This window comes from Acyrthosiphon pisum, chromosome A1 (genome assembly GCF_005508785.2).
Source record: "Acyrthosiphon pisum isolate AL4f chromosome A1, pea_aphid_22Mar2018_4r6ur, whole genome shotgun sequence".
Classification (NCBI taxonomy): Eukaryota; Metazoa; Arthropoda; class Insecta; order Hemiptera; family Aphididae; genus Acyrthosiphon; species Acyrthosiphon pisum.
In genome coordinates this window covers 34,086,871-34,102,236 of record NC_042494.1, presented here as the reverse complement: position 1 = coordinate 34,102,236, position 15,366 = coordinate 34,086,871, and the positions used below count along the sequence as shown (strand labels likewise).

The following is a 15,366-nucleotide window of genomic DNA, read 5'->3' as shown; positions in this document are numbered from 1 at the left end:
ATAAAATTTGAATAAAAAAATTACACATATCATCGTCCAAAAGCCAAATTAACAACCCAATCACGGGCGAAGCTGTGACGGGTCGGCTAGTATATCTATATATATAGACCTCTTTTCAGAAGATAGGCTAATTTAAAAAGGAAGAGGACCAACCCCGGGAGGGGCTCAAACAGTAATTTTGAGATTTCCGACGGAAATTTTTGTTTATAAATGGTTGCCATGGGTTTTGAAGCTATTATAATAATAATTGTTGGTTGCTGGGAAACGAAGTGCACGGGATCATCTATTGATTATATTAATCCACCATAAGTAGAAATGTAGAATACGACAAACATGATATAACTTTGGTACTTTAGAGTTAAATCATACACGTATGTACAAACTAGGGGTCCGCGATCTACTGCAGGTAGATTGCCTACCTGATAATATACTGCTGCGAAACAGAATTTTTATTCCGGGCAACGGAAAAGTTAAGATTAATTTTAAACACCATACACCGAATATTAAATAGCGAATTGAACAAAGTTTGAGTCATATATAGTTGGTAAATTTAACGGGCAACGAAGTGCACATGTTCAGCTAGTTAGGAGAACAAATAGAAAAGTCGCAAGCATAATATTATGAGTGAATAAAAATAAAAATTTGTTTAAAATAATATTAAAAATTAATATAATAAATGTATAGTAATACCCACGAAAGAATCATCTGAAAAATGAGTTGATTGGGTTTTTTTTTTTGCACTATAGGTATATTCCAAAATAATTCTTTCGGTATCACATCAAGAGAATATTATATAGGATTTTGTGAAGAGTGCGGTATAATAAATAACATATTTGAATTTTGAATAATAGTATCAATAATAAAGTGGGGATGAAAAAAAAATACGAAATCAATAAATCATCATTATGAAGATTTTCAACGAGATAGATGACATTGCATTTGCCCGATTACGTGATAGACATAATATAATTTTCACGTCTCGTACTTTTTTTTTTTTTTTGACATAAAATATCCTCAGTTACGAAGCTTAAATAACATTCACTTTTGAATTCGACGTTGATTCTTAAAACGAAACCAGCTTTGACATTCCCAAACATCCTATCCGCGTCAGACATTTCTCTTGTAGTCTTAGTAACGAAATAAGGTTAAAACTGAGTATTATAATATAGCCGAAGAGCATAATATTTCAATAAATTAAAATGCATTACGCCGGAGAGACGAACAATATTCGTATAATACCTACTTACTGGATACCTTAGGCATTAGAAACGTACATAATACGATTGTATTTTATTATTGATTCGTTCGATCGTGTCCACCATAGTCACTCGTGTTATTTGTTCAATTTTACATGAACACAATGCGTCGTATAATACTATTATAATATTATACTTGTGGTAAAAATATTTCTTTGTAACGCAACCGTTTTATGAACTATTATTACATAAGATTTTACTATTTTAATATTAATATTAATTTTTCTTCCACCCACTTGTTTAGTACAATATTATTATGTAAGGGATGATTGTAAAATCCATTATACCCAGTTACTTTGTGGATTTGTTATTTAATACAAATATGGACATAGAATACATGGAATGCAGCTAAAAAATAATACAAAATTATAATAAAAGAAACTTAAAATAATGTATATACATAAAAATATATTATATACAGTTATTCACTAACCACACTCAACCCATTTTTTTTATTAAGTAATGAATTTATTGGAATTTTTAGGTATACTTAAATAAAATATTCTCTATATTTTAAATGTTTATGCAAATTAAGAAGTCTCCTATATTATACGATGCAAACTACTTTTATTTCAATGAGAACCAACCTTTAATTTTGAAAAAAATGTTCAAAAAAAGATTTTTATATTATATTGATATTACATAATATTGTGTTGGAAGCAATGGTTCATGTAAAAAAGGGTCAGTTAGACCCAATATGGGAGGAAATTTCAATAATTACAGTTAAAAAATAATCACGGGAGTCAATTTGAGAATCAAGGTAGAGGTTATTCAAATATGCTCCATTTTAACACTATATTACGTTTTTCGATTAACTCTGAACATAAAAAAAACACACTCATTTTTACATATAAATGAAAATCAATATGAACCCTAATGTAGTTGAGAAATATATAAACATATTATATACATGTAGGGATAACAACATTATAGCACATTTTTTTTTTTTTTTTTTTGCTGGTCGACATATTCTTCTTCAGTTAGGTATCGAGTAAGTAACGCAGGATCATATTTTCATCGTAATTCAAAATTTACGAAACGCTATAAATTTGAATTATGATGCTAACCATCTCACAGAAGTTAAAAATAAAGATTTATCGATGAAAAATTTATGTTCAGTTAATGGAAAGTAACTATGATTTATTGGAAGTAAAAAATAGTATCAATAGTTACAATAGTATCGTATTATATTATATAGTTTGGATCAAAATAAAATTCTATTGATTGGAAATTTTCATTTATAATATTCACGATAAAAATATATTTTATAGCAATAAAATAATAAAAATACAAATTAAAATTATACTTAGTCAGAACTATTGGGTAAGTATGACGAATGCAGAACAAAAGAATATTGAACATTGTGAACTAACTTATTTTGATACGTTATAATTATTTATATTCAAATTTTAAATAAATCAATGTAATTTAATTCAAATATGAATGTGTTTTTAACTTGATAGACAGACACATCTTTTAAGTAAAAAATGAAAAAATGTTGTGTACGTTAAATGCATTTGAGTAACAGTATAATATGCATATTTACAAACACCGGAAAACTATCTTGAAAACTTTTTTTTCCAAATTCATTATGATTTTATTTGCAAATGTTCCTTATTTGACTGTCAATACAAAGTTAGTATGACATTCAGTAAGGTTTTAATCATTTTTATATTATAAATAAATATTATTTATATAATAATCAAATTATTATTCAAACATTCTGCAGTGAACCATTGATATTTTAATTTATTTTTTATTATATATTACCTGTAATATAAGTAAACCAAATGTGTACTTTAAAATCACGATGAGCTTAAAATAAAATAACTTTAAATGATGTATACGTATTAATAACTCTGTTACATTAGTTTTCTATAGAAAATATATAGTTTAAAAATTTCAAACACGGTGTTTTCCATTGGGATATGAAGTATGCTCTAACTTTTCGTATTTTAAAAGTGTTAATTTATATCAAAATATTTGTACATAAATTCTATACATGACACGAATACACTATTATGATAAATAGTAATATTTTGTTTGTTTAAACGAAATTGGTATTTTTACACTGACGATAAAAATCAAAATAATAATATTTTTGTCCTAGCGCAAGTAGAGCTTTTAAAAATTCAATATAAGTTATCAATTCAGAAAATATATGTAGACATTTCAAGTACAGATGCATCCAATAAGCTATAAGCTGTGTAATATTACATAATTTAAGTTATTCCATAAATGATTAAAAAGAGAAAAAAAAAGTTGCCTTAAACCAACAGAAGATTATTAAAATAATTGTAATTTTATATATTCATTGGAACTTATTAAAATGATGACAAAAATACCAAAGAAATTAAAATTACTGTATTTTTTCCAATAAACCTTGAAAAGTGAAATTTCGTATTTAACAAATTTAATAAAAAATAATTTATTGAAATAAATTATTAAATTACTGCTTAAATCGTATGTACTATACGGATCTAAATTAGTTATTTAAAATTGCGCTTTTACGGTTTTAAATTGTATAATTATCGTATACCAAATATAATTGGATAAATTGTATTTGAGTTGAAATAATCCTATACGTTTTAAATGGATTGTATAAGACTGAATGAAATAAACAGTACAACTAACAAAGTTAGAGACTGGATGTTGATTGTAAAAGCCTCACAATACTCACTACGGTATGAACTATTGTTTTATAATGAACTGTACAACCACTTGCAGTAATACTAACACATAAAATATAAAGAAACAGAATACCAACTAACTTATAGTGACTAGTGGAAAACCATATTATAGAAAAAAACTTTTTCTATATTCTATGGAATAGTATTTATGTACATTCAATGTATAATATTGTGTTCTATACACATTATGTTACATATATTTTATTTTATATATAAATACGTATATACTGTGTATATACATCCTTGGTCACGGTTAAGAGGTTCTCACCATGCAGCCCATGGTCGCCCACTAGAAAAATGTAGGCTGCAGGGGTATCATCGTAACCAAACTCTAAAAAAAGATCTGCAGGGTACGAGCTACACTTATGAGCCACCAGCCAGCCACAAATTAATGGGGAGAGCCAGCTCTAGGTAAATCAGTTTCTCGACATTCAATGTAACTAGCAATAATTATTAATGAACACCTCATAATTAAAATTCTTTTTTTTTTAATGTTCGTTTTATATTAAAAAAAAAAACTCAACAAATATAAAAAGTCACATTGCGATCAATGTAAGTCGAAAGATCAAAATATCGTTCTACACCTCCGTACAAATTACTATAGTTATTAGGTAAGCTATTTTGAGTGTGTCTGTAAAACATTGATGTTTAAATTAGTTGAAGATAATAATATACTGTACTGTATACCATTAAATCATATTTACTATATATATATATATGATCTTCAGTCCGAAGTGTACTCTATTATTACGAAAACTTGAGAAGAAGAAAAACTCGAATGTCTAGAATATTGATCATGGAATTTACTTTGTATTTGGTATCCGCACTTGGAGCTTATTCGTTAGTTCAACAGTCGTCATAATTTGAATCTCAATATTATATTCTTCCAAGAAACAAACTATTATAATTTATATTTATACATTTGAATATTAAAATAAACTTGAAGTAGACAAATCTAGGAATATATAATATATTATATAATATTTAACTTGTAAAGTGTATATCAATAAGTTACGTAACCCTTGACTTGCGGTTAGGCGACGTCTAAGTGTGACAACGCGCGGGGTTTGGCATTACCATCGCTTATACTTAAGTTATTGTGTACATCTCACAAATCCCTCTCATAGTCAATTCAGCCGTCGACTTAAGCTCTGACCAACTTACCGTTTATAAAACAAATAATACAGCAAAGTATTAATATTAAATATCGTCCATCGAACCCAACCCCACAACATATATATTTCTCAAACCACGAATAATCGTTCAAAGTAAAGTAGGATAAATTATAAGCATTATATTCATCAATGGAAATATATATATATATATATTACAAGGAAAAAAGCCAAAATTGGGCAAACCTCAGAAATTCCCAGGAAAAACCGTGGCACTTAGAAAAAGTCATATTATTTGGACTTTTTCCCGAGCAATCCTTGTTGTGACTGACATCGTACTGACAAAAACAACAACATAATATTATTATACTACATATCAGCTTAAACCTCCCTTATTTTACTTGATTCAACTATCTACTTCATATTACATTTAGTTCTACTATACTATATCCGTGGAAGAAAACTTTACAATAAAGTAATATATTTCTGAAATGTATACTTAATGCTCAATAACTATATCGGCGTTTATAAGTGTGAAAGTACGACAGTATTCTGTTTTATTTTTCTGTGTAAAAAAAAAATCATATTTTCTTTGATAAGTAGGTGTATGTATTATGTAATTGTTTACTTTTTATGCATAATAATACTACGTGGTATTTCGCAATAATATTTAAACAATAAGCACACTACTTTGTTATACCTGACTAATTAATATCCTTTGCCACATAAATCCATAAGCATATTTATGGTTTCCGTATACACCGACTAGACATATTAAATGTAATATTAAAGCTTGTTTGCAAAGTTATTGCTAATTTATTAATTTTCTTAGAGAAAAGTAGCGGTTGTTTATTTATCGTTAACATAATGCACTTAAAGTGTTTGTTTTTTTTTTATAACTCTGGAATAGCATTTTGAATATTGCACTTACATAACACACAATACTATTACAGCAGTAGAATAAAAAATATTATTTAAACGAATAAACTAACCCGATGTAGTTATATTCAGTTGTAATCATTAAACTGCGTAACCATGATTCCCAAGTAATATTAAAAATCCAAGCAACAATAATCTTGAATTGTTATGAAAAATAATAAATTAATTTCAAAATTTAATATCGTCTGCCCCACATGGTGCCGGCCTCCGATCGATTAGTTTTCGTCGTGTAGTTTGGACCGAAAAACATATACATATATATATATATATGATATAGCTGTATATTAATATACAGATATTTAACACGGGATAAAATTATTTGGCATGTTTCCATTTACAAGGCTTTCTAACGAATTCGGTAAAAGGATAACTTTTTTTTTATCGTGATTTTCCTACCCACTTAACTGAAAAATTAAAAAAAAAAATGCATAGAAAAACTATCGATGTTCGACTTCAGGATACAAACACTACCCCGCCACTGTGCCGAAAAACTTAATGCTGCAGTAGTAGAATATTGGGTACAAAACACGGTTTTAACGATTTTATACATTATTTGAATACGATTGGCACGACGTGAACAATATTTAAGGTCATAATAGTAGGTACCCATGCCATTATGATGGTGAGCTTCTAATAATATATTATAACTCCGTTGGCGACACATTGTGTTGCAATAACAAGTGAACACTTATTGAAATACACGTCATCATACTCGTGTAACTTCTCGATTTAAATCCGAACAACGACAGAATTTTGAACTTCCGTAATGAGCGTGATTAATGCATAACGGAGGATAACCAGATTTAGTCCTAAAATGTACTTCGTTCAGAACGCCGAACAGTTTTGGAATAGGATTCCGTCAAAGTTCAAAAACGAAAACGATGGTTTATCATAATTTTGTTTAAATAATAATAATAATATTTTGTTTACAATATGCTGAATCACTTTATTTCGATATTCTATGCTTGCGTGGACAACTATCTGTCATTGTGCTGCGTGCGGCTGTTTAGACGACTCACGGTTGAAATATGATATAATATTTTACTAGTGACTCAAAATGGTAACAAATGTTCGGTTAATAGTAAAAAAACAAATCGAATTTATGGACAAAAGTCTGAATACATTATGTTGTTTCGTCAGAGTGTCATAGAATTTACATAACTATACATTTTATTTCATCTTAACGAATTGTGATTTCATGTGAAAATGATATGTGCACAGACGTACAGAGACATTTTACAGCAGAAATTGAGAAACTAATGAAAAAAAACATAAAACACAATAATCTATGTACATTGCCCTACTCTAAGTTTCATGAAAATTACTTTAATTTCAAACATACTAACCTTAATATTATGTTGTAATGACAACTTCAAAGGTAATTTTTATAATTTACAAGTATAAAATCATAGCATATAGGTATATTATGATGCTTGAATATGCGTGTTCATATATATAAACATAGGGGCCGGAGTGGCGCAGTGGTCACACAGTTGATTACGACTCACACAGTCATCGGTTCGATTCATAGCAAAGTGCAAAAAAAAATGTGTATGATTCTACGCAGTCACCATTTTCCCGTGCTGTCGTCCGATTGCGTCATCCGGTTTCCAACTAGGTCCCACTCCACTGGGAGTGAAGACCGCACATGTCTCCTCTTGGAGAAGGGGGGGTAGTATCATGCATATAGTGATATATACATAGATAAATAGATCACATGATCTCCCTACTACCCACTTGTGATAAGCATTGTCAAAGACCTTGAGGTCGTTACAATGAACAAATATAGAAAAAAAAAAAAAAAATATATATAAACAATGCGTTTTAGATGTTAAGCGAAATGTATTTAATAATGTATTGATTTTACAATGGCATTGTGTGTGTTCTTAAAATTTTTTTTTGTCTTTCATTGTCATTTGGAGCAGGATAATGTCACCACACGTCGACACTGGTAAACTTATACTTTCATGTGGCCCAAAAACCTTAATACATTTAATTGATATGGGGTATGTAACAAAAAAAAGTATTGCTTAATTTTTTATGGGCCGCACTGAACATGTTCGTGTATGTTCGGTGGAGCTCATTTATTCTGTTGAAATAAATGAAAAAATTGCTTACTCTTTAATACAAAAAATAAGAAACAACATTTTACTGTGTAAATTAAATAATTTTATTTCTGGAAAAATATACAAATGAGAAATTATAATAATACAACTCTAATATAAGGATGGGGTGCTACCCCTGGGTTGCATAGCATTTTTCTAAGGTATTATTATTATCGGTATTGTTATTACGGGTACTATTTTACTAGGACACCGGCATCCACAGTGGCAGAGAGAAAAAGTTACGAAAGTACAACAGTCCGACAGTATCATCTATTGTCGTTTTCTCGTCAGTGTTATCGGTGTGCTGTAATTGTTCTTAACTCTAACTATAATAACTCTTCTCTCACTTGAAAATTAACCGATTCCGAAATTCGTTCAAGGCGTCGCCCATAGTTTAAAACACAACGTTGTTTATTATGCTAGCCAGCGAGTACACCATAATATTATTATTATCCCGACCAGACAGTATCAACTGGTTCAGAAGTCCATTATTACTGATATGCCGCAGCTATACCTATGGAGAGGTTTACTATAATAGTAAATTGTATAATTGTGTAATTGTGTCATAATATTTTAACGAACAAACATATTTTGATTTGCATTGTAAATAGTAAGTTGAACTAGTTTTATACTTTTATAGGTGATGTCTTTTAGATTCTAATAGTGGCGATCGAATGTAATGCGAATTTATAATCTATATGTATTTTTTTGTGTACTTGTAGGTACCTAAGAACTAGAAATCAATAACGGTTTTACCAATCGAAGTACTCATTTGGATACCAAACTTATTTCTATTCGATAATCATGATTTAAGCCATGGTTGATTTATCTTTTAAAAAAAAAAAAGTTAAATTAAATACTATTATATATTTTAAAACTTACATTAGTATGATTATGTACAAAACTATTCAGTTCAAACAAATTTGATAATCCTCTGTAATACAACTATCATTGGGAATAAAGTGTTTATTGTCAAAACACAGGATGCACTCGATGATGTTCCGTGTCTCTGAATCGCAGCAATATTGTCTCCTTCTGAAAGAATGAAAAAAAAAATTAGTATATCACTGTCCAAAATTAAATTTAAATCATTTAAATATAGGTATTATTGTATACGAAACACTGTTAATAAAATCTCGAATATATTAATATAAGTATAGATTTCATCATAATATCATATTTATTAATTATGATCAATAATTAATTTCATAAATACTTGTCAAAAATTCTGAAAGGTAAAAAAAAAATTGTTTGAAAACTACTTGTCTTCAAAATATGTTGCAAATGTAATTTCTAGCGGTTTCTATTAAAAGTTTGAGATCTGAAGAAACGCTTACGGATCGCTTGTTGTGAGGTGTCGGAATAAACGAAAAAACATAACACACGTCTGGCATTTTATGGATACAATCAAACTATTCTCTGAACCGTATGTAGCGGATTTATTTCCACAGTAAATGTTCTGAAAATCCTTAGCTTAACACTCAGGTCTGCTAGCGAAGTGGAATATTTATATTAGTTTTAGAGGTGTTGCGGTTCAGAAAAAGATTTCAAAGGGAATATGTTTGCATATCATGATTGTCCTTAAAGTCATAAACACGATTCACAGTCTTTCGATAAATTTGATTTTAAACTACAACTCAATCTTATAATATATTCATTTTCACATAATGTATATTTATTTATTTTTAATTTACTATTAATTTATTATTCCAAATATTTACGAAAATCATTTCAATAATAAATTATAATAATTATATTATATCGAGGAAACATGAATATTTATGAAAGTAAACATTTATAAATGTTCTATTGAATAAACTAAAAATGAGTATTTGTGTAAATAAAATAATATGGTTGTGTATTATTTTTACAAATTGGAACGTTGCCAGTCTAAACCGGAAAAACGTAAGATAAAATGACATCAAAAATGAAAGTTCAACCGATCTAGCTATTTCTCGATTCATTCACCTCGTGGTTTATACAAAGCTTTTTTTATCTTTGGCCGATAAAAATATTCATTCAATTTGTTGTGAAACACCTCAGGAGGAAATAAGTCTCTGTTGAAAAATAATTGAAATTTGAGCACATCCAATATTATAAGTATCTATGACGTAATTTATACATCTATGTTGTGTAAAAAAAAATACGACTCAAAAACAACTATCAAAAGTTTAAATTACAGAAAAAATAATGGAAATCATTAAGAATTCATACAAAAATACATAATAAGTTTTGACTTAAGTTAACATAAACTATGAAACAAAAATGGTTTTTGGTAATTTAATTTGGCTTACCTTAATAAATTCATTAATTTTTAATTGTAATGCTAACAAACTGGTACTAAGTTAGAAATAATATTTAATATTATATAATATTGTATAATTTAGACTATCTAGTTTTTTTTTTTTATTATTGAACTTAAAAAAACATCAACAGCAAAAGTTATTAGTTTTTGTGTTAAATACATAATAATAGTGACTATCTAGTTTATAAATATTCTTTTTGTGGTTATTGACAAAAAATCACAACAACAATAAAAATAAGGATAAAAATGTTGTAATAATAGTTGATCTATGAATAACACCTAATCTTTAACGATATATTTTTTTTTCTAATTCATTCCTAGTTAGAAAAGCTTATCAAAAATGGCCTATTGATCTAGTTAGATTATCACGTAGAAAGCTATCTGACAAATCACTAAAGAAAAATAATTGTATTTTTAACTACCTAAAAATTCAACGATGTTAACATGCTATACCTTGTTCTAATGTGTACAGTGTACACTTTAAAAAAAAAATTACATAATATGAAACCGCTTACCTACCAACACTAACGGTAAGCATATTTAATGTGCGTGTAATTTAAACAAACATTCCACATGTTGAAAATCTTGTAACTTAAATATAAAAGCTATAATAGAAGTTTAAGATAAGTTATATCATAATTTATAAGTAATAATGTTATTATTATCTAATATATTATATTTTGATACTGTGATTAATAGGAATTCTTAAGAAATATTATTTTTTGGATACATGTTACAGATAATATAAAATGGTATAAATAATGGATAGTTTTATCTTCTAAGACATAAAAAAAAAAAAGAAAAAAGAATATATTCTCGCTATATTATAAGGACTTGTAACCTTAACTTATAATAGAATAAACATGCAAAGGAAATCAGTCATTAAATTAAGTTAATGTTAAATGTTGTGATTATATTGCATAATATATTAAATTATTGAACTACTTAAATAACTAATGATTTTTATATTAACACATTATGCCGTATATCAACAATTTAACCAATTGAATACTTCATACTTTTAGAGATAAATTTTTATTAATACACTAATGCCGAGCTGCGTAAAAATGCATTCATTAAAAAGTTGACTAAAATTTAATGGGCTCATTATTGATTCATTACATGTTTAGTGATCGTTTATGCAACCCTACACTAGAATATAATATACATATATAATGATATATAAAAATAAATGACATAGCGGCAAGAGAATTCAATACGTATAATTTGTAAGGAGTTCTGTATATTCAAAACTATAAGAGCAAATATTAAATATTTTAAACACATTACATTTGGGATACATTTGTCAGCTTTAGTTACATCATACCAATTTATTCTTCGATTGATTTGGTATTTATATTGAAAACTGGTTTGACATCTTAATAATATGTTTACTTTGGTTGTTACTTGTTAGATATTACGAAAAATTTTTTATGAAATCATTTTATATTATATAATTGAAAAAAGAAAAATATGTAGGTTCCTGTTATATTTTATAATTTTGACATTATGGATGAAGACTGAATACGTACAAAATTATTTATTTTTTTTTTTTTAGTTCACCGTTTTCTATTCTTGAAATAAAATGTAATATTAGATAAACCCTCAGGTTTACCGGAAAGGCCCATTTTTAGATGTTTGACACGAAAATAATCATAAGCAAATGTTCTTATATCATTTTTATGTTCTACTATCTATATGCAATTGATATATACGTATAAGATACATACAACTGCTTTAATTAAGAATAGTATACACAAGTCACAAATATTGTAATTATGAAAATATTAAAATCATATCTTATAAGATATTTTCTTCAAGAAGACAGTTTATTCTATAACAAGAATAAAAAAAAAATCACACTCCAGATAACAGTGAATATTATTACGAAATCATCTTTACGACGTCGTATTATGATTACGCTTTTCTACAGTTTTTAATAAATACAAATTATTAATAACCAATGTTGTCTATAGAGCATACTAATATAAAATTAAAATTAATGTCAAGCGAAAATGTTCATTATTTTCATCATATTATATCACATTCATTATTTTTTTTTTTAATAACTATTCAAAATATGTCGATTTTATTGAGTTATACTTTATATAATTTTTTTTAAATGTATTTTAATTTGAAAAGTTTAACCCCCAATATCCAAACACTACAACTACCTAACATCGGGTCTTTTTTATTCATATAAATAAATGTGTTAACAAAAAATAACAATTTCGTTATTTACAGTCGACACTGTGATTTAGATTTTAGAGAACAGGAATACGGATTCAGGCTAAGTTTATATCTAATTTAATCAGTTATAAAACATTATATACCTTGTAAATGAAAGCAGAAAATTATGTGTGTACATATCCTGTCATCGTAATAATATTTATAACTTCCATATGAGCTTTAAATGTAGAAGAAGGGTTCTCGTATAACACCTATATAAATGTTGTATGTCCTACGTCACGTGAACTTTTTTTAAATTATAGGGTTATGTAATAATTTTCATAATCTCAGCCGTTTTATAGCTTAAAAGTCGAAATACTTAGTACATGTATATAGGTACTTATACATATTTCACTATTTATTTATCCCGTTTTTTAATTATTTATTAATGTTTCTTTGTTTGAACACAACTAATGCAAATACAGTTCATATGATGATATTTTTTTTTTTTTAACGACAACTCAATTATTCTCTTAGCAGGTATTTACTATACGAAATATTAATATTTTAATTGGGGACATAAAAAAATAATTTAAAATATTATCACATACAAATCATAAAGCTATCATAAGTAATAAATATCTCAACAAAATACAACGGTTAATGGAATATTTCAGAATGTTAAAATTGGTTATTGTTCTGAAATATTGTTATGTCCCTTATATCAGTACGTCATCGAATTGTCATTAATGATTTTAAGACTATACAACAATCACAATTAAAATTACTGAAAACCCAATGAAAAATTAGGTATACCATTAAACAATAGACAGTAAATGTATCTCAATAGAATGCAAAGTTTCCGCATCGTTAAAGATTATAAAACTTTAATAAACCAATTTTAAAAGTAAATAATTATAACAACAAATACGATTTATAGACAACCACATTCGATCGAAAAAAAAATCAGAATAAACTGTATCCATTTCTTCAGGTATATGCCTTTGATTTTCAAAATCTAAAAATTACCAGCATATAAAAAAAAAAATTGTAGCAATAGTAAGTTTATATCAGCTACAACATTTACAACTTTTCGTTATACGAGGCAGTAGTTTCGAAGAATTCAAAATACATAAAATAGTAGTGGTAATAATAATAATGCTTACAATAATAATGGCAATATAAATTGTATAATACTAAACACAAATGTCAGAAAACTGAACTTGAAATAATAAATTATTATTAATTGTTGTGATCATTATTATTATTATTATTTAATAAATGGAAAGTATTTGAACATTATCCGTATAATATTTGTAGGTGATATTTTATTTATAACATTTTTCAACTATAAAATAAAATAAATGCAGGATTAAGCAGAAGTATAGCGTGTTATAATAATATGTAATTCATTACAATTATTTGTGTTACATTAAGGTACACCCATATTAAAATATTACTCATGTAACGTGTTAATGTAAATTTTCGTCGGTAACATGTACTTACCGAAAAAAATCGGATTAGTTATACTAAATATTTTTTGTAGAAGAGTCAAAGAGAGTTGAAGCCGCAAGAGATGAGTATAATTACAATTTGGATGAAGACATTTTAATTATTTAATTTCAATTAATAATAGTGTACTGCCTTCGATAATTGTTTTTCATTGTCTGGCTTTCTGACTAAGTACAGTCTCAAGAGAGAATTACGTGAGTGCTCAACGATATGGCGATTTAAATAGGTAGTTTAATAATAGTGAGATTGCCGTGTCGTAACCGTATAGAATTCGTTAAATGGTCCGTCAGTGGTGATAACGACCAACGGGCTTAGGATGTATTTAGTGTGCCTTATATATACGTAGTATGTAATTATAGTCCATTAAATAGACTTTTCGATTTATTTGACGTTTTTAAACAAAGTAATGGAAATTAAATATAGCCCTACACTCTGATACTTTTGTACACTAGATTTACAAATTTATAATATTTATGATGCTGATCTTTTAAAATATTTTAGCACATGGTATAAAGCAGTGTTTAGAAAGAACGTCGTTAACGTGCATTTATTTTAGTGAACGATACGTGAACATCACACGTTATCTTTCAAATATACCGTAAACGTGAAAGACGTTTATATTTTTAATGCATTCAAATGATTTTAAAGACATTCAAATTTATTTACTATTTAATAATAATTAATGTAATATATTTAAATATTGGTTAATATTATTATTATAATATAAAATAACATTTTTCTATTATTATATGTATTTGATTACAAATGGTAAAAATAAAATACGTGAAATCTCAGAAGCCTCGACTCGACTTAAAACATCAATGATATAATGATTTACAAGATTTTTTTTTTATTAATTAATTAATTTTGATTATAATCACCCTAGGGGGTATAGATTTTATAATAGTATTTAAACGATAAATAAAAAAATGTAAATGAACGCATTCATTTTTTTAGCACTAAGCGTGTATTTAAGAAACTCAATTTTTAAGTGAACGTACAATGTTATAAAGATATCATAACATGAAATATCTTAGGTTCATAATTTTGATAATGAAGTGTATCGTGCACGACCTGCCTATAATAATTTACTTTTTTTTTATGCCACTGCTAGGTATTAGTTTTTATTTATACAGTTTTTGGTTTGTTATCGCCATTAAGTATTAAATTATATACCTATAATATTACATTACATTGTTCATTGTTGATAAAACAATACCTAACGAATAATTCTAAACTTAATCATAATATATATAGTATCCTAAAGGCGTTATTTTC

At 27.0% G+C, this 15,366-nt stretch overlaps 1 protein-coding gene across 1 annotated transcript in view; it reads right to left on the bottom strand.

The window, feature by feature from the left end:
• The window catches only part of LOC100568467, a 76,487-nt gene that overhangs the window by 7,624 nt on the left and 53,497 nt on the right, over positions 1-15,366 (bottom strand). Inside the window, exon 4 of the mRNA XM_003241668.4 lies at positions 8,985-9,137. Within this exon, the coding sequence (XP_003241716.1) occupies positions 9,016-9,137 (122 nt within the window). The 3' untranslated portion in view covers positions 8,985-9,015. The remainder of the gene's footprint in view (positions 1-8,984; positions 9,138-15,366) is intronic.